The sequence below is a fragment of the Polypterus senegalus genome, chromosome 4 (genome assembly GCF_016835505.1).
Source record: "Polypterus senegalus isolate Bchr_013 chromosome 4, ASM1683550v1, whole genome shotgun sequence".
Classification (NCBI taxonomy): domain Eukaryota; kingdom Metazoa; phylum Chordata; class Cladistia; order Polypteriformes; family Polypteridae; genus Polypterus; species Polypterus senegalus.
This window is the reverse complement of record NC_053157.1, coordinates 42,987,617-43,013,999: the sequence shown is the minus strand read 5'-3', so window position 1 is coordinate 43,013,999 and position 26,383 is coordinate 42,987,617. Positions and strand designations below refer to the sequence as shown.

General features: G+C 35.5%; 1 protein-coding gene across 10 annotated transcripts in view; it reads left to right on the top strand.

Moving 5' to 3' along the window:
- cplane1 (ciliogenesis and planar polarity effector 1) overlaps nucleotides 1–26,383 on the top strand; it is a 114,098-nt gene that overhangs the window by 32,795 nt on the left and 54,920 nt on the right. For 9 of the 10 annotated variants that reach the window (XM_039750548.1, XM_039750557.1, XM_039750554.1 and 6 more), the window contains exons 11-23: nucleotides 74–220; nucleotides 817–1,529; nucleotides 3,489–3,691; nucleotides 4,108–4,188; nucleotides 6,720–6,884; nucleotides 10,300–10,473; nucleotides 17,394–17,622; nucleotides 18,183–18,346; nucleotides 18,569–18,786; nucleotides 19,156–19,320; nucleotides 22,599–22,737; nucleotides 23,693–23,802; nucleotides 24,079–24,243. In XM_039750548.1, coding sequence (XP_039606482.1) covers nucleotides 74–220; nucleotides 817–1,529; nucleotides 3,489–3,691; nucleotides 4,108–4,188; nucleotides 6,720–6,884; nucleotides 10,300–10,473; nucleotides 17,394–17,622; nucleotides 18,183–18,346; nucleotides 18,569–18,786; nucleotides 19,156–19,320; nucleotides 22,599–22,737; nucleotides 23,693–23,802; nucleotides 24,079–24,243 — 2,673 coding nt within the window. The remainder of the gene's footprint in view (nucleotides 1–73; nucleotides 221–816; nucleotides 1,530–3,488; nucleotides 3,692–4,107; nucleotides 4,189–6,719; nucleotides 6,885–10,299; nucleotides 10,474–17,393; nucleotides 17,623–18,182; nucleotides 18,347–18,568; nucleotides 18,787–19,155; nucleotides 19,321–22,598; nucleotides 22,738–23,692; nucleotides 23,803–24,078; nucleotides 24,244–26,383) is intronic. The other variant, XM_039750555.1, reaches the window with a different exon arrangement.

The following is a 26,383-nucleotide window of genomic DNA, read 5'->3' as shown; positions in this document are numbered from 1 at the left end:
TGAATGACAGATACTTGTGTTAAATGTATATGATAGAACACATTGTCCAATGGCTTTTGTTTAATTTTTTTAGCCCAGGAAGAACATACATTTGAAAATGCTTTCTTCCTTAAAATTTGCTACTTTGCAAGGTGAAGCCCATAAAGAACACACTGGGACTGCAATTCCTCAGTTTCTTCAGGAAGATACAGATGTCACAGATGATATAAACACAGCTAAGGTAAGCAAGAAATTATTATTATTAAGTTATTTTTTGCCTTTTATTAAGAAGTAGCACTTGAAGAGACCCTTCAGGTTCCAAATAGTTGCATTGATGTGCCCTTTTCTAAATGATTACTTACTGTATATGGTCTATTCTGTCACAGTTAACATTTCACTTTCTGTATATACTGTATTTAGTTTAATAATGAGTACCTTCACAAACATCTTTTACAAAACAGTTAACAAAGTGACATGTAAAAAAAAAAAGAATGTAATACTACATATTGAAAGCAGGGTAGTAAACTAAATTCCAAAACTAATGTTGAAATGAAAATAATGTAATTTGTACAACAAATAGTCAAATTATTTAGTCATACTCATTGATGTTACTTAAACTAGTGTTGGCTAACAACATTACCTATTACCTATTAGCCATATTTAGATGAATCTTTTGTAATGAGATTTCAGATTTTATTGTTGCCTTTCTTGTGTCCCCATGTCTTTTTTAATGGTATAGTAAATTTATTTGAATCCATGTGGATTTATTAATATACTTTTAATTTGGAAATATGTTATTTTCACTTGATGGATTTGTTTTTCCTTTTCCTTACACAGTTCAATGATGAGAATTCTAATGATGACATCCTCCCTCCATGTGATTTTTTACCAGATTGTGGCCGTTTTGAGTTTGCCTCTATGTTTGACACAATCCATGCTGCGACAGAGTTAACTTCAGAAACCAGTGACACAGCTACACAGCTTTCTTTTATTCAGAAGAACCTCCTCATGGTATGGAGTATAGGAGTCTCCATTGGGAGAATGGAGAGGAAGAGGTCCCTCTTAAAATGCACTATCCGTTGCCTTGTCCATTTAGCTCATGTTAGTCAATTTTTGGACCATCAACTTCCTGATTCTTTAAAATTAAAGAATAAGATGAATCATAATAAAGCCTTGAAAAGAGATGCGTGGATGTACCCGATTCTCCAGATTTTTAAGTACTTCCTAACTGTTCTTTACTGGGACATGACTCACAAGGAGTGCCTTAGTGTCACTGTGGAACTGGTAAGGGAAATCGTGAAACTGTTTGTTTTCCCACAGAGTGGTATTACTTCTCCTCAAGCCCTAGCAAATGCACTCTTTGTTCTGAAGCTGACATCCCAGCACCTAAATGTGATATATACTGCTCAAAGTCAGCTGGCATCCAATGGAGCACGGTTGGATATGTTCTCAACTCCATTTCTACAGGAGGGCCTTGACTTGGAGAAATCTATCAACTTCTCTGTAGTGGCACCTCAACAGGTGGATACACAACAGAAACCTTCCGACAGGTGTGCTTAATCTTTGATCCTTTTTATTTTGATGGGATACTAAATTCTTATTATTTTTTATTTACCTTTGAGATGCTTTTTTCATTTCACCTCAGCTCCATGCTTGAGACTACTTTACTTTTGCTATATGAACTGCTTTCCACTTTCCTGAAAATATACCTTTTTCAATGTTGGATTTCATGAGTTCTGTTGATATTTAACTCGCCTCTGTTCATACCAGATGTTTGATATTGGGGTTCAAATAGTAATAAAACCAATTGCAAAATTCCCGAATGGGCATGTATTGGATTGCAGGAACCATGGTAGGTAGAGGGGTCCTTTCATTGGATTGGCTGACCCAGTGCTGTTTCAGCTGTGAAATGGCCAAATGGGGGGGGGCAGCTTGATGGCCGAGGTCTCCAGGACTGTATTGAGGATTTGTTCTGTTTTGTGTATTGTATTGTATTGCATTGACCCCCTTCTTTTTGACACCCACTGCTCACCCAACCTACCTGGAAAGGAAACTGCCTTTCCCAAGGCTTCTTCCATTTTTTCCCTACAAGGGTTTTTTTTTTTGGGGGGGGTAGATTTTCCTTGTCTTCTTAGAGAGTCAAGGCTGAGGGGTTGTCAAGAGGCAGGGCCTGTTAAAGCCTATTGCGGCACTTCTTGTGTGATTTTGGGCTACACAAAAATAAATTGTATTATATTTCTTATAAACCAGTAATAAAAGGCATAGCTTTATCCAACCTTTTATGAATATGAAAACAAATCTCTAAAGAAGATAAACTTGATTCAGTACACTGTTAATAGCAAGAGAAGCCATTGAAATTTACATTCCATATTATTATCACAAATAAGTTTGGGAAGACACTGACAGATTTTTTGAAAATTGGATCAACTGATTTTTTTTTAATTGTAGTATTTATACAAGCTCTGAGAATTGGTATTGTGAAGCCCTGTGTCACTTCCCTTTCAACTTGCAATTGTGAATCATGCTTCAAACTTGATCTAAGAGGCTAGAATTTTAAACTAACATTTTAGGTTTCCCGGATATGGAAGAAAGAGGATGTAAGATCAATTGGGATCATGCATCAAACAGCTAATCCATTTTTTTAGTTTTCAAGAGTTGTTCGTACTGCACACATTACCAAGTTATTCTTTGAAAAGATTTTCAACATTGTTTTTCACAGATTTGTGCATTTTTACTCATGATAGCAATCAATATCAAATCTTTGCCAGACAGTGTTCTTTGCTTCAGTGATCATAGGTAGCCTAGAAATTAATTCAGCAAACTGGTCACTTAAGAATCTGCCAACATATTCCAAGTAGATATCAGTATTGTATTGTTTGTTCACTGCAGTAAAAAATAATGCAAGCCTGAAACAAACAATACACATCTTGAAACTACCAATGACCTTTGCAGGTTAGTGTTAACAACACCAAGAATGTATACATAAGTTGCAAGGTGGAATCACAGATATTTGGCATATCTTCAGATTATGCACCTGTAATAAACCATTCAGGTTTTCTTTAAGCTTATGGTTCACATTTATATTCTCCAGCAAATTTTCTGATGACTTTTTACTTTTAAAATTACCAGTATTCCTTTTTTCTTAATTTCATCAAGATTCTTTCACAATGTTTAAGCAAATATATGCAAAATAGGAATATACATACACATCCTTACATACAATTTTTGTCACTTGTGACCTTTCTGAGGTCAAACATTCCTCTTGATGTAGATTCCATTTTTTTAAGTTGGCTCTCTGTTGCTGATCACTCTACTGACTTACGAAAAATTAATATAGCACCTTGTTATTCAAAATTATATTTATGTCAAGTCTATTTTTTTTTACTGGTTAGGGCTGAAAGAAAATGAATCACTACTTCATCATCACTATCATATAATTAATATATATAATTTTTTTTAATATCTGTGTCATAATCATTTATCCTTGTGCATTTTTTTCCTTTATGAAGACTTGCTGCTGTCTGGAAGATACTGTATCAACAGGCTCTTCGGTATAAATCTCATCTGTATAAATATGTTCAGACTAGTCAACAACAGGGCGACTTGTACTTAGAGGAGCGCTGGACCTCTTGCCTCATTGCACAGATTCAGACAGCAATGCAGACGGCAGGAATGTCACTTAGAATCCCTCAGAAGCTGAACACTATAACAGGTAAAGTATTAGAATGATTTAACACAAATCTGTGATAGACATTGGATAAGCAGAAAACTTGAAATGCATGAAAAATTATTTGAAGAATGTCTGCCAGAAGTGATACCAATAATCGTTTGCTCATCAGTTCATCTGTATAGAATTGTGCTGATGTATGCCCATAAATATCTTTCATGTTGTTCCCTAATGCCTTGTACTCACTATTATGCAGTTACAAAAAGTATACCTTTTGAGACAGACTTTGTGAATTTTGGATCCGTTTTTGCAGGCAAAGTTATGCTATAATTTGCCTTTATAGTGTGCAATTTTCGTCTCGTACATATGGAGTGTAACACATTTTGTTTGTTTAATTTCCAATTTTTGGCATTCTCTTTAACCATCCTATCCATTCATTTATGTTTCTTTGTTTTACTTAGGAGAGCAGCAGTTTCTTTTGGGCTCATATTCAGATGCTTTACATTTCTGGAGGTCTTCACTACAAGATGAAATTGGCAAAGGTAAAACAATTAGGTCACAGTTATTTTTGTAATTATTAGAACATTGCTTTCATTTTCATATGCTGCCATACACAGGCAGTCTTGTGTAATGGTTAAGGTTTAAACTTAAAGGGGCTGTTTCTGTCATTACTTGGAATTCATTTTATGACTCTAAACAAGTTACATAACCTGCCCATGTTCTAATTGTAAAAGTGTGTGTACTGCATACAAAGATTTGTACAGCATCTTCTTCTTGTAAGCCTATTTGGATTAATGCATCTACCCAAGTATAAAATAATCATACTGTTTGATAAATTATTGGCTTACCTTTTAGTAATTATTTCATTGTGTGTTTCATAATTAGAGAAAAGATGACCTTATGTTAGAGATAAAATGATAGGAGAAGAAAAATAGGCTATTTGGCCTATTAGGGAATGATTTTCAATAACGTCGAGAACCAGATTAAAGCATACCACCTGCTATAGGGTCTCAATTAAAGGACTTTTCTACTCAAAGGTTATTTTTTTGTATGTTAACCCCTATGCTCTTTGTAGTGGTGGCTGAGAAAAAATGTAGTTTCATGTTTTTTTGGTTAAAATATATAAGAGAGATTATCATAGAACACGATCTTGCTTCTGTGAGAGACATTTGTGTTGTGTGACACACTCAGCGACTCAGTCCAGCTACATCAGATTAGGCATTGCTATTGAGAGTTTTTCAAACCTGCCTTTGTCTAATACAGGATCATAGGAAATCGCTACCTGTCTGAGCAGCATGATAACTAGCAGTAATGCTGTTTCTTCACTGAATCCGGAAACCTTTAGTCACATTTAAAGGAGTAATGAAATGAAAATGAGGCTTTTAAGCATCGATGCATCTATTTTTTGATTCAGTTTTTCAATTTAGTGTCATGTGGAGTACTGGGCATAAGGCAGTTCTTAATGCTGATCATAGATGCCAATCTTTGGTTCTACACATTTTTGTTCAAATCCGCTTACTCATTGCTCAAACATATTATCTTTCAGCTAGGTGGTGCACTGTAGTGTCAAGAGTAAATACATGCCCACATACAAAGGATAAAAACTTCTTAGAAAAAGCAACCCATTAAGGAATTTCATCTGGGTCTAAGAACAGTAAAGTTAAGAAAAATTGTGCAATTTGATTTAACAAAAAATGTAAAACAAATTAGTTTTACTTTTTAATTATTCATCTTGATTTTCATTTCTCGGTGGTGATTAAAAAAGGTTAATTGATAAGTACTACATAAAAAGCAGTGCATTTGTGTATTTATAGTGAACTGAATGCATAAGTAATACTATTAACTGCTAAATTGTTTGATTTCTATTCTAATCAACCTTAATAATTAGTACTTTTTGAAGGAAGGGTAATAATCCTGACTAATTATACTTTGACTGATCTCAGCATGCAAAACTAATAGAACATGAGGAGAAATAGCAAGTAAAGGCAATGTCACATTTGACAACTTTTTCAGCAATTTTGTCATAGACTTCATTTCTTATGTGCAGTCACAGCTTAATTCTGGGATCACCAGTTGCATAGTCTGATATACCCAGTGACTCAGTCCAACTAGTCTGAGCAGGCTGTGTGTGTGTGTATGAGAGAACTGACAACCGATGAGTGCTCACCCAGAAGTACAATTTATGTAATGCAGCGACAACAAATAAGGAATGGCAGGGGGGGGTTTGGGGCCTTGAAAACAGGCTTATGTGTCTGTATTTTATGTACCACAATAGGATGAAAAAGGCAACATGTTATTGGCTGTCAGAAAAGGGTGCAAACTCATGATGCCTAAAAATGTTAAACTGTGCTGAAAGTCCTCATGAAGTTCTCTAATTTGACATGGTCAATATTTTCTAGATGGTTAATCTGAAATGGTCAAGTGGTGAGATCAGTAACTCTAGTCATCAAGTGTGACATCCCCTCTGACGTGATGTCCTGTTATATGTCACCAGCTTTAGAGGGAGAGAGTGATGGTGTAGAAGAAGAGAGTATGTATATGAGCATTTCAGTGACCAGAAAGTACAGATGCCAATTCTGTAGTTCTGTACTTGTGATAGAGCATGGTCAATGGCTCTACATAAGTCATATACAGCTTAGAGCCTAAATGTGTCCCTGAATATAGATAGTGGCCTGCATCTAAAGAACTAATTGATGGCGATTTTTGCTTTCATATTTTAAAACCCATCTTTCTCAAGAATGAACAGAATTTTGAGCTCACTTTGTCTCCAGGTCTTGCATTTTCAACATTAAATCCTTTGTTTATGCAAAGACTTAGAAGTTGAAGGTGAAATAAATACAATGTTTGTTTACTCTTTGGTTCTAAATTGAATTGCAAGAATTACAGCCTGAATGTATTGTTCATTCCATATAAACAACTACTTTCCTTAATTTCATCTAATAGTGGTGTTTTAATCAGCTTTATATGTAGCAAATTTCTTAACCCATGCAGTTAACCCTGCATCCTTGAAGGGGCCGACCAATGTATTGCTGATAAATTTACAAATCCCTGTTGTAATTTTTTGCCCTTTCAGACAGCAGACGCACTTGCTTCCTGCAAACTCGTTACTACCTGGCTATATTATATTGTCATCTGTGCCACTACAACTTGAGGGCTGCGCAGGGCTTATGCGACCACTTAGCCAGAGAAGTGCTTCGTCGCGTTCAGCTGTACCCTGACAGTGTTGATGCGTTTACTGGTAAGTTAAATGCTTTCATTTCACTCTGTCTGTTGTTATTTTATAGTCCTGTTGTGTTAGTAATTATTAACAAAAACAGAAATGATTTCATCACAACTTCTGAAACTTAGTTTAATTGTTGTGTTTCTAGCCTTGTGCTTGCTTGTGTTGTGCCCTACATCTATTGCAGGCATAAATAAGCTCGTATTTTCCTCAGTGATACTGTTACTTGGGTCTTTTCTATAGTTCTTTAGCTAAACTCCAACCAGGAAGAAAGAAGTCAATGATGCTGGACACCATATCCAGTCAGTCATTACCCAACCCGCTATATCCTAACACAGGGTCACGGGGGTCTGCTGGAGCCAATCCCAGCCAGCACAGGGCACAAGGCAGGAACAAATCCCTGGGCAGGGCGCCAGCCCAACGCACACACCATATCCATAAAGTCTGAAATTATTTGTCACTCTCATATACTGTACTAAATACTTTTCCATGCCTTCACCACTTTAACATTGCAACAATTGTGTTCATTCTGCAAGCCTGTTATCTGATATAAACTTCTTCAAAATGTGTTCTATCAGAGCCCTATCATGCACCATGTCAAGACCTACTGAAAAAACTGTAGGGCCTGATAAGCTTAGCAATTGAGCTGCCTGTTTTCACTTGCACTGACTTATTTATGTATTTATTTAGTGATGCTCTTGGCTTTCATTTGGCATTAATCTCATAGTTAATTAAATATCATGGAAAATATTTTATGCCAGAATTTAACTTTTATGAATTAAACTTTTAGCATAAGTTTGAATAATTAGTTTTATTGGCACATCTAGTCTGACATAGAACCATCCAAGTATGCTACTGTTGTTTTAGTGGAAAGGCTCTTCATTTAGTAGTTTGATTCACAATATTTCTTAAATCTTTCATGATTAAGCTATATTTAAGTTTAATTCTTCAGATTTGTTAAGCAAATGAATTAACTGTATTAATTACTGCTTCAAGGGGAATCTGTGTTCACTGGCCTTTATAGTTGAGTTTAGAATAACAACCATTTTCAGAGAGTGGAATAAAATTTCACTAGACTTAAATATATTTTGTTCCAATACATAGAGTAGTCATTTACTCGTACTGGTAACAAATAAGTTTATGAAGTATTAATTCATAAAACATGCCTGATTAAAGACATACATCACTGTCTAAACTATCCAAACCACATTGGTAATTTGTTTTGCTGTTTCTCTAAATTGCTGTTTCCAAGTAATAAACTTGTAAAAGTGTTATATACACCATAGAAAATTCTAAGATAAATGGCAAGGTAAGTCTTTGTTAATCCTGAGGAGAAACCGGCTTTACAGCAATTCAACTAAAACAACAAAACATTAACACTAGAATTACCAAAGCCTACAAATAAATTCGTAAATCTGGCCCACCTTAAATCCCTTCGCACCTCTCCGCCAGCGTCTTTTGTCCTGTAAATGTGCCGATAAAGGTAAGCAGCAAGCAACCTGCTATACCACCCCCCCCTCCCACCGCCACACAAAGTTCTCCCAGCTCATGCTTTGATTATCTGGGAGTGAAGTGCAAGAGTTTTAGAGTGGAAATAATAGATCGTTATTTGGAACACATGCATTTCATGTGTGTTCCGTTTCTACAATAATCTGTGTAAACACATTGTTAAAACAGAAACGTTTTTCATATTTTAGTAATAAATGACAAAAAGATAGGCATAAACTATATGATGAGTGAAGCCTGAAGCACAGAGAGAAGTGTGTACATTGCAACAGGTACACATGCCTGTAATCTGTGTAAACACATCGTTAAAACAATAATTTTTTCATATTTTAGTAATAAATGACAAAATGTAGGCATAAACTATATAATGTTTGAAGCCTGAAGTCCAAAGATCAAATAAACACTTTCACAAAAATTCAAGGATAATACAACAACTTCTGTGGCGTAGCGGGAAGGTTTGCTGTCTTGTAATCAAGAGTCCCCAGTTTGATTGTGACTGCCTCGTAGTGAGCTGCTCTTATTGTTAATATTACACAATAAACACATACATTTGGTCTGCGTCTGTAACAGCCAATGTACATTTATAGTACTTTATAAAAGTTACTGTTTTTTTTTTTTCTTCCACTTTTATTCTCTCAGTCACGATCACGATACATACCCCACTGAACAGCCTCTGTGCAAACAGACCCTCTGCTCACACCCCCTCCGTCAGGCGCAGAGAATGTCAGAGAAGGTGAGAGAGAGAAAAAAGCAAACAATCAAGCACCGCACGGGAAGCATATCTTATATCATTGAGGAGTTTTAGTTAATATGTAATACATGCTCTGATTGGGTAGCTTCTAAGCCATCCACCAATAGCGTCCCTTGTATGAAATCAACTGGGCAAACAAACTGAGGAAGCATGTACCATAAATTAAAAGACCCATTGTCCGCAGAAATCCGCGAACCAGCGAAAAATCCGTGATATATATTTAGATATGCTTACACTTAAAATCCGAGATAGAGTGAAGCCGCGAAAGTTGAAGCGCGATATAGCAAAGGATTACTGTACATCCTTCTCTCTGTGCTTCAAACTTCACACATTATATAATTTATGCCTACATTTTGTCATTTATTACTAAAATATGAAAACGTTTCCGTTTTAACAATGTGTTTACACAGGTTATTGTAGAAACTGAACACATGTGAAATGCATGTGTTCCAAATAACGATCTATTATTTCCACTCTAAAACTCCAGCACTTCACTCCCAGATAATCAAGGCATGAGCTGGGAGAACTTTGTGCACGTTTTGCGGCAGTAGGGGATGGAATAGCAGGCTCTGCACATTTACAGGACAAAAGACACTGACGGAGAGGTGCGAAGGGATTTAAGGTGGGCCGGATTTACGCGTTTTTTTCGTAGGCTTTGGTAATTCTAGTGTTAAAGAATTAAACAGATATAAAGAGTTAATAAATTAAATAAGGCATTATTTGTTCGAATTATTAAGGCAGGAAATGCTGTTTGTTTAAATTATTAAAGCAGGTGCTAATCTCCAAAGTGGGTCATTGAAGTTCTTCCCTTTTTAAAATTCAGCTCCAATGTAAAAAAAAAAAAAAAAACTTGGCCTCTTGTCTGTTGTTGATTTGGATTTTGATTTCTTTTTTCACATTTGTAGCTATTAAAACTTATTGTGTGCATATATTTTTGATTGTAATGCATGTAATGGTTACAAATGTTGCAGTGCTTTTTAATGTGCACCTGTGCCTGGCAACCTTACAAGTGGGTGATCATGTGTGCTGTAAAACAGGATAAAAAGGAAATAAGTCACCATCAAATGTTCATCATAGTCCTTCCATTTTGTTGTAACATATATAGATAAATCATTTGAAAGTCATTCATTAAATTTGGTGTAATTTCTGTTTGCCTCTTTTTCTTTCTGTATTTAGTGGATGAATGTTACTTTGCTGAAACTTGGCATCTTGGCGACGTAAATGTTGAAGCTCTATATGCTGTGATCCAGTCAATGGCTAGGTTTATGTCTGCTTATTTCACCAATCACCCTCTTTTTGTGTTTCCTCCTCACAATGTGGATGTTTTGCCTCCATTGCATAATAAACCAGGTAGGTAAATAATTTACTTTTAACTCTGAAAACTTTACAATTATTGAATGGTTTAAAGATTTATTAAAGAGTGTAAATACAATACCTGTTATTTTGAGTTGCATTGCTTTAAGATGTCATTTTATTGCTTCTTGTTTAGAACTTCTCACATAGAACTTTGGGTTACATGTCCCATTGAATGAATTAGTGAATATAGCAAGTTATTTTCTACTACAATCTTAGTTTTTAAAGCATTTTACATGCATTTTATATAATTGTACAGACAATATATAAAAGGCAGTACATTGAACTAGGGATGTCACAATACCAGAATTTTTGTATTTGATGCCAATACCATTGATACTTCATACCTTTTGATACCATAGTTAAAACAGAAATCACATTTCGATAGCTTTTTATTAAAGTACCTCCATTATTGAATTGAACAATATTGTGCCTTTTTCTGTATTAGAATGTAAAATATATAAATACTAATGGTAACAACAGCTTTAAAATTTTGAATTTATCCATCAAGTAGTTTTCCAACTATCATTTAACTAGTATTGGTATTCATAAATATAAACGTACAATGCAGGGCTTGAATTGTAATGTATGGCAGAGATGGGAATCTCCCCCAAAAATGGGGATTTATAGTCTTGGGGGAATTTCAGCATAGGGATTATAAAGAATGGCATTATCACGGACTCTCTGGGTTATCTTAACATGTGCACATCCTAAATTTAATCTCTTATATTTTCTGTCTAGTAACTGAAAAATACTGATTAAAATCCGTGATAAAATTAAAAATTATAACATTTAGCATTTCTGTACTATTGTATTTACATTTACACAACCTCTTAAATCACTTTTTATATCAACATGCTTTCAAAGGTTTGTAACATTAGCTGGTTAAAAAAATATTACTAAAGTGTAATATTTAATGGCTGAAATTAACTCAAATTTTAGAAACTCAAGGTGCTTTAGTTTTCTAAATCTGCCCCCGCCTTTTGTACATTTGTCCCAACTTTATAGCTTCCTGTGTAAAATTAAACTTGTCAGCTTTACATTAATTCTTTATTTCAGAATTCTTGTAAAAAAGCCTTTGTTTTACTATTTTCAAGGTTTCTTACATGAGTTATGAGACTTTGTTATTGCTTATCACTAGTCATGGCCAAACTCCATGGTGTTTGCTTCCCCTTGAGGTCAAAGAAATCGCAAAGTGTTTGCGAATATCACAAAACTTGGTGAAGTGCATCGAAGTCAATGGATAAGACTAAGTTGACTAGATTTGACTGGATTATAATGGGGCAGTCATCTTTAAAGTATCCCTGAGGGCTAGGAAAACATCTGCCAACTATACTGGACCTGTTTATTGTGGCCAAAAAGGTGACCTGAGCTGTGCGGCAGTAGTGCCAACCACTGTGCCTCTATGTGGTCAAAGAAGAAAGCACACAGTCAGAGACACACAATCATATATTTCATTAAAACAAAGAGGAAATGTTGCAATCAGATTCAAAAGTCAGAAAAAATGCTTAGATCTACAAAGTGCCGTGTCATAATGGAAGCTGTTCTGTTTTTTGAAGGCTCTCCAAACTGTCTTTGCTGATCCTCTGAACTTTTTCTTCTATAAAAAAAATATAGAAATGTCTTGTAAATAGTAATAAATCTTTTCTTATTATTTCATAGAGTCTCCTGCGTTGTTTCAGGCTCCTTCAAGATTTGTTTTTTTATTTCTGTGTGACTAATTATGCATGCATAGGGCACGCACCTCCCTTCTCTTACACTGGCGTGTAAGATCAACTTGCACATTTGGCGACAAGCAGGGATAACTCATTATTTAATCTGTATATGTTTCATAAAAGTTACATTTTGTGAACGTGCCTTATTTACTTATTTGTTTTGCCACTAACTAAGACCAGCAGAGTCTGTAATGCAAATGATCAGCATTATATACAATGGTGGCTTTTACAGCTTTGGGAAAAGCAGCGCTGGCATTGCAAAGCATTATGGGACGCTGAAACAAAAAGTTCTCCTAAACCGGCCGAATTATCAATGAACAATTCAGTGAACAAGGGCAAACATGAAAGCAGCAACTTTGTTGCAAATAGTTATGGCGAAATTCGCTGATCAACAGTACTTACGACTATGTACAAATCAAGAGCTAGTAAATTACTTGGGCTGTCATTCCCTATACTCAGTAAATGTATAACCTTGAAAAAGAATTACATTCTTCAACGTACCATTCAAATATATGATGTATGCTTATACTTATGCATTTATACTAATTAACATTAGTTGACCTTTAGTGTCAGTGTAGTAGTTGCGGATTTAATAATAAAGCATGCTGTTTTGTTTGTCCTGCTACCTGCGTGTTTCAGTGATTAAGTATTTCTGATAACACAGCGTTTTTTGTGTCAATAAGGGGATAGGTCATGCCCTTCAAAACATTGAAACACTGAATACATTTTATCACGGTATTAACAAATGGAACAGCTCATGCCATCATCAGTGTAATGCTGAATAGCCATTTCATTTTAATCTTAATCTTGTTTACCTGGCTCAATTGTTGTTAGCGCAGCTAGTCCTCCCATACTCCTATATGTGTAACTGTGGATGTACGTGAGGTGTATGCCCGCAACCTTCCACCCCATCGCCCAATCCCATTCCACGACAATGAACTGTATATGCAGGTTAGAAAATGGACAGATGCTTGGACAACCAGACATCTGTAGAGGTTCTCATTACAATCAGGGAATAAATGCTAAGCCCCCATGCATTTATACAGACTGTGTAGGACACTATTGAAAAATGATTATTATTGTTTTCTTTTAATCCCCTCCTACAAATGCATGACAATACAAGTTAAATGATTGTAAATCATTTTATTGGTAATATTCTTTTGCTCTTAAAGCATACACAAACCTTTTTCTGAACTATAACCCTTTTTCTGAATCCATAATGGCATAAAAGTTGGAAGAAGATGAGCCTGTGTGAATGTGTTTTTCTTTTTTTTAATAATAACTAATAAAATACCCGCGCTTCGCAGCGGAGAAGTAGTGTGTTAAAGAAGTAATGAAAAAGAAAAGGAAACATTTTAAAAATAACGTAACATGATTGTCAATGTAACCTTTTGTAAGTAGTGCCTGGAGGATTCAAAGTGTGGAGAAACTCTAGAGACAGCGTGTGTATTAACTTGTGGATTTTTCTGTATTTGGTGGCAGCGTGACAAAGTTGCTTCTGCAAGACCACGTTAGCTGCGGAGCTCAGCTCAGAGCGAAATGAGGTGAATGGGAGGGGAGAGGATGACGTCACTCCCCCACCCGCCTCAACTGTCAATCCTCACACAAACACAGTGTCTCGGAATTTGCCTAAGCACAGCCCTTCACCAGCAATTTTAACTTAGTTACAAAGTGATTAAAACTCTCGTTTATACCCTGCGTCCTCTCATTAAACTTGTATCCCGCATTAGTCATGTGCATGACAAACGGCAGTGGGAGCGTGTCTATAAACTTAATTTAAACTTACAGTTTACACCGTGCTTTGTTTCCGCAGTAGCTGCACTTATGAGTATGCTTGTATGTGTCACTCGCTCGCTTCTTATTGTTTCGCTGACTTCTCAATTATATAATGCATGTTTTCTTCAGTGCTTTTAGGAGCTCTTCCTTCTTTTCTATGTACTGCGCTCACAGTCAGTTCACGTGATTACATGGGAGGCGTGATGATGTCAGACAAAACTCCGCCCCCCTGTGGTGTTATGGGTCCACAGCTCGTTGAGAAAAGGCCATTCATTTTAAATAGATAATCACCGCACCCGAGGCGGCTTGAGGGGCGTTGTTGTAGCGAGCCGCGGGCAGTCGTCGATGTGGGCGTTTCTCACCGTGTGCACAGGTGAGGAACTGCCCACATTTGTGATTGCTCCCGTGGCTAATGCTACAGCTGTGATGGCCCCTCACGTTTTAAAAAGAAGCGCGAGTCGGTGTGGAGGGGTGTAAAAAAAAGGAGATGAGGACGGAGGTTACAGAGAGCGAGGAAGCAGGCGGTGCGTGAGTGTGGTGAGCGCGCGATCGAGCGCTTCGTGGGCAGCTGCGAGAAAGCTGGGTGTTAGGCCGACACCCAGGCGTTTGAGTTGAGGTTGCTCCTGCTGAGTGACCAGGTAGCGGGAGTGCCTAGAGGAAAGCGACGAGCCGCAGAAGGCCGTGGAAAGGCAGCGGAAGTCGGGAGGCTTGGTGGTGGAGTCCCCAATGTGTGCGTCCTGGTCATTGGTGGACATCAAGTCTCGGGGACTGGGATGAGTGCCAGACCGAAGCCAGGGATCGGGAGGTCTCCAGTCTCGCGTGTGTTGTAGGAGGGCAGCTGCAGAGAGCGTCTTGCCTGCTGCTAAGCCCAAACGGGATAAGCAGGTGAGACGCATACAGAAAAGAAGCACCAGAGGTATTGTCGTTTTAAGACTGCTTCCTGATCATTTTAACCTCTCGTTTTAAAGGATTGTTTTTTTTCTTCTTGTTGTTTTAACCGCCACGTTCTTTTATGGATTATTTATTGACTCTTTGAAAGAACTGCACTATTTATGGAACACTGTTTTTGACTGTTTTTAATAAAAGCACTGTTGCACTTTTTACCTTCCCCTTGCTGGAATTATTTGCCTCCATTGACTAGCTCTCTCGGTTTCATTATCGACGGTGTTGGGTTCAAGTGCTTCAAACATCAAAGGGAGCGTGGAGCCAGAACCTACATCGTCACACCCCCCACGGCCATCGAGCTGAACTCCATTACAGTATATGGAGAAAAATAGGTTCCAGTTATGACCATTACGCGTAGAATTTCGAAATGAAACCTGCCCAACATTTGTAAGTAAGCTGTAAGGAATGAGCCTGCCAAATTTCAGCCTTCCACCCAGACGGGAACTTGGAGAATTAGTGATGAGTCAGTGAGTGAGTCAGTCAGTGAGTGAGTGAGTCAGTGAGGGCTTTGCCTTTTATTAGTATAGATTATGATTCCTGCACTCATGCGCTGAAATTCTCTTGTGTAAAAACAAAACCTTTTCGAGAAGTGACTGCTGCTGTTTTTCTTTTTGACATATCTTGATGCAGTGTTGTATCATCAGCACTGTGAGACATTTTTATAGGTAGCTTTTAGTTTTACTTGCATTTTCCTTATGTACTATTGTGCCTTCCAGAGTGATTTATTTACTTGCAGTCACACATGGGTGCAGTGCCAGCTTTCTTGGTGCTCCCGATACTGTAAAAAACCTGGCACCATTACTTTTTTGAACTTTATGTATCGACTTAGCTCCAAAATATTAGTTCTTGTGACATCCTTACATTGAACTGACCTTTTGCTCCCTTATATGTAAAATATTATAGGTTGCCTATAAAAATTAATATTTTTGTTTTAAATAGAAACTGATGGAAAGTACCTTTCAACACATTGATTATTATTAGTATTTATGGCATAGTTTATGCCTTTTCAGCATTTTCTTTTATAGCAAAGTTAGCTGTCTAAGCATTCCATTTGCCTTTTGGCTTAAACAGATAATTTTCCAAATGCCTGTATCCCACTTTTAGTTTTTTCGATAATTTTCATATAAATGCCTTAACAATTACAAAAGGATGTTGTCAATACTATTCATTGTTTTTCATCATTTTATTAAACGCACATTACACCTTTGTAATTGGGATATGTTACTATTGTAAGTAGGATTTCAGTATCTCTGCACAAGTTCACAAAAGCTATGACTACAAACATAGTAAACCCATTTAAACAGGTTAATATAATAAAATTTCGTTAATGCGTTTTGAATAAAAATCCATTACTATTTTTCTTGTTCAGCACCACATATTTCATTGAACGTGTGTGTGGTTTTGTTTGGTGAAAAGGCCACAGCAGTGACACAAAGTTCTATAAAAGGAAACATTTATTGGATGTCACTTTCCACAAATATGTAACTAAAGAAAGGGGGTCTCCTGTTTACATTTATTTCAAAAAACATTTTGTCATTTCTGCTGAAGAAAGTTTTCTGTTTTATGCAGTCTTATGTCTGTTTGAGAACTGACTTATGTACTGTAATAAAACTGCTTAAAATTATATTTAATATCAGTTGTTTTCCTTTTCATGAATAATACATTAGCTGACACACCGGAAATACCAATGAACCACAACACTATTGAGTATAGTGTCTACATACCTCCCTCCACAAAAACCCACAGGTGACTAAAAAATAACAGCATGTTTTTAATTTGATTTTATTGTTTGTTCATCTGAAGAATGGCTCAGATCATTGTTCAGATTCTCATATTAAACAAACACAAAATTCATAGTATAGCAAAAGCATAAGCATTGTCAATATTATTAAAAGAAAAGTACATCAAACATTTAAAACATTATAAAGAAGTTGAATAGTATATTTAAGACATAAGTAGTGGATCCAGTTGAAGGTAAACTGAATGTCGCTGTAGCATCTACAATTACATTCTGACACCAGTTTCTATTTAAACTTATACGTTTAGAGTTTGAATTGTAGGTATAATCTTCTGGGGACAATTCGAGAATAATAGATTTTTTTTTTTGTTATGTGTGTTGTTTAAACATATGTTAGACTTTGGGGTCATTTTGACCAACATTTTAAGAAACTTGAGAAAAGTTGAATGAGACATTAGGTGCATACTTAAAGTAAAATTAGTTGCTTAACTTAAAGATTTTTCTTTTCATTTTATATACTGCCAACTGTATTTTTGCTTATTTTTATAGTTGTATTATTTTGAAAATGTATTAAGAACATTTTACTTAGCATATAATGTTTTTTGGCAACTTACTATTATAATTGTGCATCACATTGTGTTGAACATTTTAGTATTTATTGCTGGCATTTTATGGGTGTACATGTGTGTTTTTATACAACAATATATATATATATGTATCTTGCATTTCTTTAATTTAAACAGAGAGCACTTCTCGAATAGTCCCTTTACAACACTCCCGTGTGGCTAGTGTTGTGCGTGAGCAGCACTTGTCAGGTGTGTGGTCAGTGGAGTATGCGTTAGATTTACTGCTGATTGGTGGCTTATTACCTGAAGCAGTGTGGTTGGCACATATGCTGAGAGACTGGAAGATGGCAGTGTCTCTGGGCTTGGCATACAAAGTTTACTGCCAAACTACATTGAATCTTTCAGGGTAAGTATTCATTTTCTGGTGAAATACTAAGTGAAATCATAAATACAGTAAAATTATACATGTTTTACATAAATATTAATAAAATATAAGATGCATGTTATGTTATTATACTCATTTCAGTTAACATATAAAGTTTTGCTGTTTTGTGTTTGCTATGACAATTAGTATTTAAATTCTCAAAAGAGTCAGTATTTGTGCAATAGCTTTAAAATATACAAGGTTAAAGTTTGATGCATTTCATGAAATATTTCTGTACTGGATAACTTATTTTTCTGTAACCAGGGCTGTTGAGATAATGTTTGTTCTGATTAGTGACAATAAAGTAAACTACAATATAGAGAACTAAATTCTCATAGATATTTAAGTGGAAGATTTGCAGTACATTGAACCTAAGATTTCTGATTGAATCTATGCTTTACATATATTTAAGATAATGCAGTTGTGTTCTTTATAAATTTATGGTGTGTAAATTAAGCTGAAAATGGTACTCAAACTAAATACCATTATAGTCACAACTTACCAATGTGCTTTTCATAACCTAAAGGTATTAATTTCAATAGGTTTAAATGGCGAGAGCTCCACATTCCCTTGGAACTGCAGCCGGTGCAAATTTTCCAGAATAAACTGCAGTCTTTGCTTGGACAAAAATTAGAGCCAGAAGAATTAGTTCCTGCTGTGGCTAAAAAAAATTGTGAAGTTACAAAAGACAGTAAACAGATCACAGGTAAAAAATATAATGAAGATATGTAGTTTTTGCATATTTTTCATTCTCTTTGTCCAGTTTTTGCATGTACACAGAGTATTTATAATTTTGATAACACTGAATTTGAGTAATTGGTTCAGAAAACAGCCCCACTAAACAGTTTATTGATATTTCAATAATTTCCTTGATTACTCAGTAGTTGTTGTTGCCATCTGAAGATTTTTTTTCTTTTTGTTTTTTAAGATTCCATTGAAGATGAGGATGCAGACTCTCTTTTTAATTCCATCCAGGAAATTCTGAAAGCTGCTGTCATGGCAGAATCTGATGTGCTTTCAGAGACATTTAGTGTCTTGCTGCAGACTGCCAAGGAGCTGAGTACAAAGCTATCTGCTATAGTGCCTCACAGGCTATATCTGCCAGCGCCTCCTCTGTACTGCCCACAGCCAGCTTTAGACAGCAAGGTACACTTAAGAAATCTGGATATGTTTTTTGTTATTTGGCTGTTACCATTATTGGAGTTTCTTATAAATCATTAGGTTAATCATTCTAAGGTAAAAGTATTTAGTAATTTGGTGTCAGCTCTGGGAATTAAGTTCTGTTTCTAGACTGCAGATATTTTCAGTTAATGCCTATATTTTAATTTAAAAATATAAACATAGGTAACTACATTAAAAGTGCTGAAATATGCTGAATTGACATTAGAAATAATTTAATATTATATGGAAGGGAGATGAGATCTGTGCATTCCTACATTAGGTTGATTTATTGCTGAAGCAACTTTAATCCTAATTGTTAGAATGAAGGACTTATTAGATTTCTTCTTTCATTAGCATTCTGTAGAAGATATGGCACTAAAAGCAGAGCATATGATGCGTCAGAATGTATCCAATGTTCTTCAGCGAGTTCTTCTGCTATTCAGGGCAGCACATTGCTCTCTTCCAGCAGCCCAGTGGTATATTCAAAAACTAAAGCGTTGTCGGAAAGTGATGAATAAGGTACACATGTATTATGTTATTTGTAGTTAAAGTTATAAAGAATTTTTGCTCTTAAAACTGTAATTGCATACTGTTTTATTCCACCAGTGGCTTTCGCTTTGTGCACCTCCTATGGGAGCCAAAAATGTGCATTCTAACTACATGCCCTTTACCTCCTCAGTTGGCTCCTTTTGAAACAGAGAGGCAGCAGTTCTACTTCAGTTTTCAAAGAAAATCTGTACAGGAGCAACATTTTGTTGCATGTGCTTGTGCTCTTTCAGTTACTACCAAGAGATAGTGATCAAATGAAACAATACAGAAGTAGGCCGATTGTGAAATCAAAAACCTTACTAACACAGTCCAGTACTATGTTTGTAAAACTGCTCTCAATCAGTCCTACTAAGTGGTTGTACTTGAACTCCTCCACTTGAGGCATTAACACTTTACCAAAAAGAAAACAACCAACTTCTTTTGGGGAGATGGTCATGGTCTAACGTATGAAATTGCTCATTCTCATTTCAGTTGCATCACACTCAGGCTCAATCCATTCCAGTGCTCATCAGAAATCACAGTCTCATGAGGCCAAGAGGATATTGTCGTCTGCAAATCACAGAGTTGCAATCCTCAAACTGGACACTCTCAAGTCCTTGATTTTTGCCTTGATATCCAGTCAATTAACATCATAAAAAGAACAGGAGTCAAGACACATTGTTGCAGAAGTTCAGCACCTGCATTGAATGGATCTGATGTAGCACCAAACATGCAAACACAACTTTCATTCCACTGTGACCCCCAAATGTCTGTAATGGCCCATTGTTTCATGGATAGGATGGATTCTGAATTGATCCTTTTTGGATCCAATGTTTAGTTTTGAACAGGGCCTCTGTTCTTGTAACCCAGTATATATTTCCCAAGGAAAATGGGAAGTGTGATGCCTCGACAATAGAAAAGTCTTAAAATTCTAGTCATCCCTGTCCCAAATCCAAGTACTCACCAACCACACAACTTTAAATAGGTGTTTTAACCAAATCATATACACAGTATCCCATGTTTTCAGAATTTTTTGTTGAATCTCACCCATCCCTGCACTGTTACCACTACTGTAACAGTCTTTGTCACAGAGATAGACACAGCCGTATCAAAATGCTTCTAATACTGCCTCCTTTGAGTAGGCCATATCTACAGAGTTTAGGAGTTCATCAAGTTTGTTGTAAGTAAAGAAGATTATTTGTATTCTTTCTAAAATAGATGATTAGCATAGATGGAAACATTAAAGGATAAGTTACATATTTTTTAAACCAAAATTATTTCTGGTATATGTTAATTTGCCAGATGAAGTTGTGTTCTAAAGTCAAAAGTATTGATAAATTAAAAAATATTTTTGGGTTTGTGATTTAAAATGGGTTTAAGTAGCACAAGTCCAAATAAGAAAACAAAATCCCTACAATTTACTGAATATGTTAATCTTTAAAGTCAAGTGTGTTATCTAATGTTAACTCGTCTCTTGAAATTGCATACATATTGTAAAACAGGGTATCCATGTTATTTTAAGAAGGAAAAGAACAAGCAAAACATTTTATGAGATTACTTTATTTAGCCTCCACAGGAACCTTTAAGCCCCAAAGGCGTGCTTTCCTCTAGCATATAAATTTCACCTCAAGAAATCCTCTTCAAGTGGTATATTATTGACATTAAGTATTGATGAGAAAATGTGAATTGCCATCTCAGTAGTCACCTTAATCATTTTAAAAAAAAAAAAAAAAACAGCAATAATCACCTAAAAATATTACAGTTCATTTATTCACAATCTTGTAACTATGTGTGATAAAGAATATCATAGACAAATCTGAAATACTGATGGAACACCAGTTATTTCAGTCATGGACCGTGGAAATCATCTGTAGTGGGGGTGGGTATTTGTGGATGCATAAATATTGCTGCAGCAATAAGTATTAACATGGGACAGTACCAACATTTGTGTCTGGTAATTCTATAATGATTAAAATAGTTCAAAGTTGATTTGAAATTGTATTATATTATAGGCTTGACTAAATGTCTGCCAAGAAGAAACTGCAAAATTTACTAATTACTTTTATTCATTTAAAAATGTTGTCTTCAGTTCTTTTATTACCATATCCTGAGTAAGAGTGACTCAGCTTGTGCTATAAAATTCAATAATTGGTTTGTGGTGGTGTTTCTGTTTCATTGTGGTTTAGCTCTATTGCATAATGTTCTTTTTTTTATTTCCCAATATTTAATTTATTGTGCATGCACATGACATGTCACATAAATGTGAAATGCTGAGTTTTGATTATCATTGTGAACTTATTATCAACATGCAAATGGCCGTGACTCTCTTAAAAAAATCTAAGGCTTTGATATAAAATGCAATTTAGTGTAATTAGTTCAAATCACATTTTTTGTCACATGTATAAAGTACTATGGAAGTGTTATTTGCACACAATGCATATAACATGATGCTGCTTGAAGTGATATTACAATATAGAATGTGATAGGTAAAAAGTAGCCCCTGCCATAATCAGCCAACCTCTAGGGATTCTGCAGACTTCAGTTAGATAAATCTATTTACAGTATAAAGTCACTGGCAATGAATGACCTTATATATTTTTCACACCTTTGGAGTAATTAGCACCCAGTCTGCACCAGTTTTCACGTAGAGAAAACAGAATATGGCATAGTTTAGATGGGGTAAGCTGAAGGTGAAGGGTACAATTCTGGAAGGCACCGTGTTCACAGACACAGCAGACTGGACAGTCTATAACTCTGTGACGGTAAATAGTCATTTTTTTCCCTTTTGTGTGTGTGGTTCTGTTTCATAAAATGCATCATTTGAGTCAAATTGTGGATCTATTTTTGTCTTTCCCATCTCCTTTGCTTAAGGTAGCGTAGCTCTGCCAGACACACAGAGATCTTTCACCACACTAAGGTCATGTGATACTAGGACTGATAAAGCAAAAATAGGCATCATTCCCTACAGCCCGGACATATGTGTAACAAATCTAAAAACTTCTTAGATTTCAGTTGAGTAGTGAGAGCTTATCAAAAAATACAAGTTCATGCCATTCTTGTCTTGTCTGTAAAGCCTTGGTTGGTAGATGTTGGCATATGTCTTTAAAATAATTCCTATTTCTTCACAATTAGAATTGCATTGAATCAGATTAGTTTAATTGTAGAATTTTTTCTTTCGCCATTATAGATTTATTTGCCCAAAACTTTGTTGCAAATTGAGACACACATGTACTGAACTGAAGAAAATATTTCATTTTTTTTTCTTTTAGATACGATTGAAAGGTTCACAGCCTCCCCTGAACTGTTTTCCAGAATCCTTATTTAAATATTTAAACAGAAGAAAATACTTCAAACCAGGAGGACCAGGCAGAGATGGCCAACTAGATCCAGTGGTAGTTAAAACAATAAGTATGACAGCTACTTTTATTACATATTGTAAATTGTGTGCACCACTCTACACAAATGATTAAAAACCTTATGTTCAGATGAGTTACCCTTTACTGCGTTCATAATTGGCACACACCATAAGAAATGTACAGTTGTAATGCTTATTTCTACTGGTGCATCTGTTAGTGCTTTGAGTGTATTTCCCTGGTATATTTTAGGTTTACCTGTTTTCGTAGAGGGCAAAGTAAATGCTAATGACTAAAAAGTGACGTTGAGTGGTCCCATTAATTTTATGGTGAAGCATTTGCATCCTAATGGTGCGGTAGTGAAATTTTCAAGAATGAGAATGCCACCACCTGCACAGCACAAATAGTCATGGAATGCTCCGAGTACAATGACAGAGAAGTAAATCGCATACTGTGACCATCCTTGACAACATATCTGAATCCAGATAGTAGAATTACCTTTGTGAGATTGTTGTTACATCCTGTCAATACAGTTTGAGATCTTTTTGTAATCTATGAAGACAATTTACTAAGTATTTACATTAGTTTTCTGTGTGTGTATATTTTATATATCTTATATTTATAAATATGTGATATGTGTGAAGTAATATTTATTTTTCTGTGTACAATAATTACTGTGAAAAAAACAATTATGGAATTATTATTAATTATGGCTAATAAAAGCAAATTTGGGAATCATCTATAAAACCCACGGATTGTTGATTAAGAGTTTAGTCACAAAGATATGAGAGAGAGTCTTTGCTGTTCTGCCTGCTTTTTCCAATACTGTTAATCTTTAAATGAATGGAAACTGCCTTTGCATCTTTAAATGAGAAACACTTTTCCCACTGCTATGATCAGAGTATAGCTTACATTTTGAACATCACAAACAATGAGTCCTAACACACGTTTAAAATGTAATTCTAAACTTTGTGTGTATTTTCTCTGCATATACGTTTATGTTTTAAAAGGTTGCTTCCGAGACCTGTGTGGCTTGTGCTGGATGTTCCATGTTCGAGAAATGCTTTCATTGAGCTGTAGGAAGTATCAGCTTGCAAGAAATAATACTAGAGAACCTCAGGTAATTGTGGGTTTCACTTTACATTTTAATTTCTAAAACTATACTTTACTGGTGTATGACATGAGAGAAGGAGACTTGTAGACAGAGCAGTTGCATGTCAAAACCACCTAAATTAACAGTATAGGCTAGCATAGATTTTTTCCTCTATGTGATTATGTATGCAATGATACTTTGGAAGTTGGGCAGTTGCTTTGTGATTTGTGTAACTGCATGAAAACCATCCATGACAGGTGCGGCAAAGCACAATAATTGTTTTAATAACCAATTATCTTGTAGGTCTACAAAGATGGGGTAGAATATGATGCAGCAGTAGTTGAACATTGTATTGAAGCTCTGGAATGGGCATGCCGTTTGCTGCCTTTTTCAAGGTTTATAAATGCAGAGGAAGTTACTCAAGATGTGGTTCTGAGCCTTTTAGGAGAACTACCTCCAATAAAGAAGGTACATACATATTTTTTATTAACTCATCTTTGTTCAGCATGTTGCTGCATAATTTGCAGATGGAAACAAAATGACCAACAACAAGTAAATGATAATGATAATTTTCACCCTTCACTGTTAGTGTCTTGTTATTTAGAACATAGGATAAATTTATTTGTGAGATGCACATCTAAAAAACTTTAATTAAATTAAATACCTAACAGGTTCAATAAATCAATTTTACCTGCTGTTAAAGTAATGCATTGTAAACACTCATTCATAAGTTAACTCTACAATAAATACATTTTCTTTTACGCCCATGTATGTATACACACCTATTCACTTATTTGCTTATCTATGGATAAATATGTATAAATTGCTAATAACAAAATAAAAAAAATAGTTGGTGTACTTTATTAGAGCTCATAAGCTGTTCACCAATCCATAGGCTACTTGCAGTGGCCTTCTGGCACTGTCGTCAAACTCCATGTTGATATCCTCGATAAAACTCTGGACCCTCACAGTTCTGCCCTGGAAAAACTGATATCCTTGTTTTTGTGTGTGACAAGTTTGATGCTCCCTTTACTTGTTTCTTTTAGTTAGCAAAATCCAATAAAACAGCTCTCCACCATTGCTGCAACTTTTTCAAAGCCGAATGTTCTTCACACTCACGTTACAGTGACTCAGCCTGCTCTATACCACTCTTCACATGATGGCTTAACATGAACCTAAAATTAAAAAAATCTATATCCTTTTGTAAGCACTCTCTAAATTTTAGTGCAGGCTATCTTTGCTCTGTCTTTTCATATATTTCTGTCTTTTCTTATGCCATGACTTTGATTCTCCACACCATCTTTCTGCATGTCCATGAAATCTTTCTTCTTTCATTTTTTCTGCTCTTCAAAGATCAAGTATCTCATTGGCTAGCTATCGGTGCTTCATACTTTGATTGGTAGAAAAGAACATTTTTCTGTGCTTTCTCTTTTTTCTGTCTTTCTGTCTTCCTGCCTTTAAATAACTGTGATGGTGTGTCACTGAGGCTAACTGTTCAAAGCAATTAAGTTCACCAGTACACCTAGCTAGCAGGGTACTACACAATGGTAACAAAAAAATCACAGACTCAATAATCAAAATTTGAAGTTAAATGTCAAAATCATTATCCATAGCTATTGTTTTGACTGAAAAGCAAATAAATGAGTATACAGACAAAAGTAAGTAAGTAGTGTTTGCCCATAAATACTTCCTGAAAATGGAAACAATTCCGGTTTAACTCTTATCCTAATTCAGGGATACAGGGTCTGGGTGCCTATTTTGGCAGCACTGGGCACAAAGCAGGAAATGCTGGACAGACCACCAGTCTATGGAAAGGCACAAAAGCACACACCTCCACACTCACTCAGACTGGGATATCTTTTGAAAAATCTTTAAGATAAAATATTACTTACATTAGCCATTATCTGTAATACCATACCATACGGTGAAAATGTTTTACATTTAGTGTAATGTGCAACAAGTTTGTGAGATGTTTACAACTGCAGCTCCCTGAACTCTTGCTGTAAATGCAGAACACTAAAACAAAAGCTACCCTGAAAATATTGGAAACAACATTTAAATGGAGAACATTATGCAATTTTGAGAGTAGTGCAAAAGAGAGTAAATGCAGAAAGATAATAAAAAGGTTTTTCTGAATTTTAGGAAGACAGCATTTCTATGTAGAGTGGCTTTTGAATTAGTGTGCAGTGCTTGAGTATGGCATAGCGAGAGGATGTCTGAGAATATGATGGTATTTATTACCTGAAAGTGCAAACTTTACAAAATAATGTCCAAATACAAATTTTATTGATTGCTTTTTGCGAATCATAAGTAACAAAAACTAAATAAAAAAAATAAAAAAACCTTCAAATTCTGTGCACATGACACATGCCTTTTTAGGTGCAATATTGCCATATTGAACTGAAATGAGGCTCAGGTCAAAGAGTTACACAAGATGCAGGTAGAAAAAAATCTGTTTGCTCATGGTTTTTCATTGAAATTTTTATTAATTTACAATATTTTACTTAATCTTGAATGTAAAATTATTGGATTCAATTTATATAAGTACAGTATATGTATAATTGTACCAAATTTATTTCTTTCATCTGCTATTCTAAAGACAAAAATG